The following is a 5,699-nucleotide window of genomic DNA, read 5'->3' on the forward strand; positions in this document are numbered from 1 at the left end:
GCTGGACTCGATCCTCCGGGGTCCCTTCCAGCCCAAATGCCTATGAAATCTAAGGTGTGAAAGTGTCCTTTTGTATGTTAGTTGAAGTAGGCTGTATTGTGTATGCATCTAACAGAAATCTATTTTTATGTTACTCCTGTTTTTCAAATGCAGCAAAAACCCCAAGATTTGGGGCTGGTAGATGGAACAGGCCAAGTTGTTCCTAATACCTCAGAGTACTTTTATTATTAGACTCAAATTGAAATATAGTACACCTGACTTTTTGAGAGGTACTAAATTCTGGCAACTGCCACCACACATTTCACTGGAAGCTGCAGGGGTTCAGCACTTCTTTGGAACAAACTAGTATTAGTATAAGAGTGCTTTTTTCCTGAAGAAAACATAGTTCTTTTAATGGTTAAATTGCCGTTACATTTATTTCCTCAGATTATAATCTGACTCTTCTTACCTGGCTCTATTCTTTTTCTGAAATCTTTGGAATGGGGAACATCTTTCTCAAACTCATTCTTTGAACTTCTGTGAAGTAAGTTTATCTCCCCTTTTCAATATCTGTACTACTTATGTAATTTAATCATTTATTCCTTTACAGCTAGGTCCTATAGCTGTATTTCTGTGAACTTCAATACTGTTGTACCATCTTCTTGTAGAAGAGCTGCATACTACTCTTCAACAAGATATATATGCAATAGAAATACAGTCTAGATCCATTTAGCAATATATGAGTATTTAAGATTTAAAATCGACAGAGCCAAGGATCTCAAACTTAGGTTTACATGGAAACTTCCTTGCCTGTTTCTGTAATGACTGTGCCTCCTGCTTACATGGTCATGTATTACTGAGCAATGTGACATTGTGAGCCAAATTCTGTTCTACCATTTGGGTGCCTAAGTGGACTTAGGGGTGTAAGTTGTAGTTGTGTTGGTCTAATCAAGCTTGCTAAGCACATTTTCCCAACTATTTAGTTGGTCTAATAAAAGATACCAGATTTACCCAAAGAACCTTGTCTGCCTAAGTGGACTTAGGCACCTAAGTGCAATTCTGTACACCTCATTCAAGTCCCTGAAATCCATTAATTGATCTACTTTGGTTACTTGCTGTCATCAGGCTCTTCAGATTGAATAGAAGGTAGAGCAGAGTTGCACTTTATAGACTAACCAAAGTATGTGTGCAATGTATAGCTCAAGCTTTTGTGAGCTTGCACATCTCCCTTCAGACTGAATCATAAAAGTAGCAGAAGGGGGAGGACCCACCCACCTTTTTGTAGTAGCAGTTTTTCAGGGAGTTAAGTAGGTGGAATAGAATATAGTACTTTGGTGGCTAAGCTTATTTACATGCCTAGTAGGCAGCATAGGAACTCATCCATACCCATAATTGTGACATGAATGTCATGTGAGGCAGGGGAGTGTGGTATATCTTGACTGGTGTGGAAAAGGTGTATACATTGATTTGTTGTGAAGTAAAAAATGAGTTATGGAATGCCTGGTTAGACTAAGCAGAATAAATAGAGGTGGCATATTGCAATTTAGCTGATTTTTTTTTTTTTTTTCCTCTCAAAACACTAAGTATGTTGTGAATCACAATGAAGAATCACTCTTCTGAGTTTTTTAGTTTAACTTAGAGGGGATTCATCCAAAGTTTGAGCTAAAAGTCTTTTGGATTTCAGAAATAACTGCTCTGTAAATAGAGTTGATTGGTAATTATGGTATCATTTTTTTCCAAGTCTTACATTCTAAAGTCATCTTGTGTGATTCACTTCTAAAACCACTCACAGTTGATATTTTCCCAAATTCACGTTTGCCATGCGGCACCATAATACATAATATTTATGCAGTTATCAGCCTTGAATTTTATAGGGGCTGAGAGCTCCCCCTGATAAACTTGTATTATACAGATGTCAGACTACAGTCCTTCTGGTTTTAAAAAATGTTGAAACTCCAAATTGGCCATAAGAACCAGAATTTTCCAAACATTTACTCTAGGAAGTTGCAATATATGTCAAAGTCTACCAAAATGCTTGTCTTTGTGTAGCCAAGAAAACACAGCTTAGACCATGCATTACATAAGGCATTTATCAATAAAATGGAATGCATTCCCATGCACTAAAGCACTGAGAGGCTGTTTTGCAGTGTAAGCAGCCTGCCATTGCCTGGGTTCAATATTATTGGAGACAGTTTGAATGAGGATCTATTAGTAACCTTAGGGATTTGATGAGTGCCTAGAATTCCAGTGGTGTGCGCAGACATCTACTGGCACTGCATATGCTTCAAAAATTAAATGAGATAGAGAAGTGCGGCAGCATTCAGGGGACCACTTAGTTCTCAGCATAAGCGGGGTTAATACCACCACTTTCCTATTCCTTGCCCAAATCCTTATGAGAGAGGTTGGTGGAGAGAGAAGTGAGAGAGTGCCTGTAGGAAGTCGGCAGACAAGGTTCTTTGGGTAAATGTGGTATCTTTTACTAGACCAACTAAACCGTTGGAAAAATGTTTCTTAGCAAGCTTTCGGGTTTAAAAACCCTTCATCAGGAATTTAAAACTGTGTTTAAACCATGTCCTCAGACCAACATGGCCACAACCTACCCCCCTGTAGGAAGTCTGCATTCCACGCCCAGCTGCTCCTCCCCTCTTCCCCCCCGCTTTTTTCCAGGGAAATCTTTTGTTGTATATGTTTTCACTCATGGTAGCTTTATGCTGATAAAGATTTGCCCCTGCCAGAAACTCTGTTTGTCGAACAACTTCTGCTGAGTTATCTCAGCACCTTACAAAGAGTGGGCTGAATTTTTCAAAAGGTTTCAATTATAAAATGCAGAGTGGAGGGAGGGGCTGAGAGAGGTAGGTCTCTACAACAGCACAGGAAAAAAAATGAGCTTGATGAGAGGTGGAACCTCCCTCCTGTTAACGTTGCAGTTTCATCATGTGACCATTGCTCTTGCTACTTCCCAGTATTGAAATATGAATTTCAGGAAGCTACACTGGTGGAGTTGCTGTGAATGGCTGAGTGCATTGTTTTACCGGTGTCCCCAGTCTGTCTTTCTCTGTTTCCTTTTTTGTTCTTCAGTTCCTTTTTTCTTTCTTTCTTTTTTTTTTTTTCTTGGCATTCCTGCTCTTGTGCTCCTGCGTTGTTTGGGTTTTGCCATGCACAAGTGTAAAGCAGAAGCTTCCTGCAATGGAAGGGGAAACCGATTCTGGTCTCTGGACAGCTGTTTGTCTTTGATTTACCAAAGATATTGACCACAACTGGTGTGTTTGGATCAGCAAAGCAAACAAGTAGATCAGGGGTTTTGAGGGGCAGTTGGGTTTTACTCCCAATGTGTTTGTGCCAGTGCTTACTGATGCTAACCTGAATAGGAATTCTCAAATCTTACCTTATTTCTACATCATACCTTGTTCAGGTGACATTACTGAAACATTTGTGTGCGCGTTTTACTTTGAAAACATATAGATAACTTTGTGCTTCTGATTTACACAACAGCTGCTTTACAAGCACTGAAGAGAAAAAAGAGGTATGAAAAGCAGTTGACCCAAATTGACGGGACACTTTCAACCATTGAGTTCCAGCGAGAAGCATTGGAAAATTCCTATACCAATACGGAAGTATTAAAGAATATGGGCTATGCTGCCCAAGCAATGAAAAAAGCTCATGAAAATATGTAAGTGCATTCCCTTTGCTTTTACGTTAAAGACTTACAATACAGCTGTTACTGAAAAGGAGTCACCCTGTGACTATACAGATTAAATCTGTCACTTTTATGTTTTAGCTTTTATTTTGATTCCAGCAGTTTAATGTTCAGGAATGTTTCATATAATGAACTTGGAAGAAACATAGGTATTCTCAATAGCAGATCTGAGAGATGAACAAAATTATTAGGCCTAGACTATGAGAGTTCAGGTATCTTGAGGGCAGAAGGCGTAGCAGGAGCACTTTAAAAACCCTAAGGGCTTTAGTTTATTAATAATGCCCTAATCAGACTGAGTGGAGAACAAGGGAGCTATGGATAGTAATTTTCAAAAATATCATTTGCTCTTTGGGTTTTCTGCAGCATTATCATGCCTGAATACATAGCATTAAATTAAAAAGGGGCTGTTAGAAGGAGATGTGCAAGACTTAAAACAATGGCAAAGATGAGGCTTCTTCAGAGAACAATGAGGGGAAGTTCTTAATTTGGGGGATGGCTGTGTATGACTCCCAGCATTTTGGCATGATTTTCTCTTTACAAGGGGAATCTGAGCTTAAAGGCTGCCTATGTGTGTGCTTGGAGGTGGGGGGGTGGCATTTTGATCAGAGTGGTTCCTGGGCAGCCGCTTTAATTTACAATTGTGTATTAAGCCCCACATGTTTAAAAATGGCCACGGGATACTTTATCTAAACCGCATTCATCAAGGTTTGGTTAAAGCACCCCGTGGTTATTTTAAAACGTGGAGGCTTAATACATGTGATGCTGCAGCAGCACTGCAGTGTTCTAATCAGAACGCAAGGCAGAGTCAATTAATTGAGTGTGCTCTGGCAGTGAGCACATGTATAGCCAGCCATAGATGCTGGCATCAGGAAGGAAATGAAGTCTGCTCTGGGAGTGTCAGTGAGAGCTGACAGGCATGCCAACAGAGGGAGGGGAGGGGAGAAAGGCAGGATCTGCAGAAGCAACACTTGGCTTCTCACACTCCAGAGGTGCTGGTGATTGGGGTGGCTGAAATGTACAAAGCCTGCAGTAGAAAATTAAGGGCGAGATGAAAGGGAATGTTAATATGCTTTTTATCCTTTTATCCTTTACTATGAAGAACTGTATTTGAGTTGCCCTTAACCAACCACATTGCTGGTCACAAGTTTCTGAAGGGAAAGGGGTTTACAGGTGCTAAATGGAGCTGGGTCTATCCCACTTATACAGCTAAGAAATGGGGCTGAAATTCAGAGCCCAGGCTTATAAGTGGCTTCAACCAGAGCGAGGTGCCAGAAGGCAGGGTTCAAGAAGTTTGAACAGGGTTCAAAACAAGTCATTCTGTAACCGTGGGCATGGTAAGATTAAACAGGGGCACTAAATTGAAGCGGTGTGTGTTTAAAAAAAACACTGTTTCAATTTAGGGCTGATTAAATCCTCATGTCATGCACACGGCTTACCTGCCTCAGGCAGGGAGGGGAGAGCAAGCTGCTGGTGGGCAGAGTGGTCCCTGGGCTGTATTGTATTGTATTGTATTGTATATAATACAATTTTTTTTCCAAAAAATATTTATTTCTGTGTATATATAAACAATTATATATATGGTGATGGGTGTGCACTCCTGCATACCCATCACCATTCTCTTGAAAACATCACAGTTATGTAAATGACTCCCTCAGCTTCCTCCCTCCTCCCCAATCCCAGATCATCCTCCTGTTTTGTCCAGTCCTCTCTCATTGTCATCATTGTTGCTCTCTTCACTGTTGTCGTCCTCATTGTTCTCTTGGAAGTACTTGCCTCACAAAAATCTATGCCAGTCCCTTCCCTTTTCATATGAGGTCTGCCATTTCTTTTCTATCGTCGTCTTATATGTAGTACAAATGATGTATGATATTAGTCCAAAGCCAAAAGGCTCATGTTTTACCAAATAGCTGTTGACTCTGCTGGCGCCAGGCCCAATTAACATTTCAAGCCATAATGACTCCATAGCTCAACACTGCTCAGTATGTGTGTGCACTGCAAATTTCCCCCCCCCCCCCCCCCCCCC

The 5,699-nt window shown here is 40.6% G+C and overlaps 2 protein-coding genes across 2 annotated transcripts in view; one reads left to right on the forward strand and one right to left on the reverse strand.

Annotated features, from left to right (window-relative positions):
• Nucleotides 1–1,369, reverse strand: part of ZFAND1 (zinc finger AN1-type containing 1) — a 36,574-nt gene extending 35,205 nt beyond the window's left edge. The window contains exon 1 of the mRNA XM_019519269.1: nucleotides 1,366–1,369. Coding sequence (XP_019374814.1) covers nucleotides 1,366–1,369 — 4 coding nt within the window. The remainder of the gene's footprint in view (nucleotides 1–1,365) is intronic.
• A 94-nt stretch (nucleotides 1,370–1,463) lies between these two features.
• Nucleotides 1,464–5,699, forward strand: part of CHMP4C (charged multivesicular body protein 4C) — a 12,021-nt gene continuing 7,785 nt past the window's right edge. The window contains exons 1-2 of the mRNA XM_019519281.1: nucleotides 1,464–1,482; nucleotides 3,472–3,649. Of these exons, the coding sequence (XP_019374826.1) occupies nucleotides 1,464–1,482; nucleotides 3,472–3,649 (197 nt within the window). The remainder of the gene's footprint in view (nucleotides 1,483–3,471; nucleotides 3,650–5,699) is intronic.

This window comes from Gavialis gangeticus, unplaced genomic scaffold (assembly GCF_001723915.1).
Source record: "Gavialis gangeticus isolate Ggan-Ray unplaced genomic scaffold, GavGan_comp1, whole genome shotgun sequence".
Lineage (NCBI taxonomy): Eukaryota > Metazoa > Chordata > Crocodylia > Gavialidae > Gavialis > Gavialis gangeticus.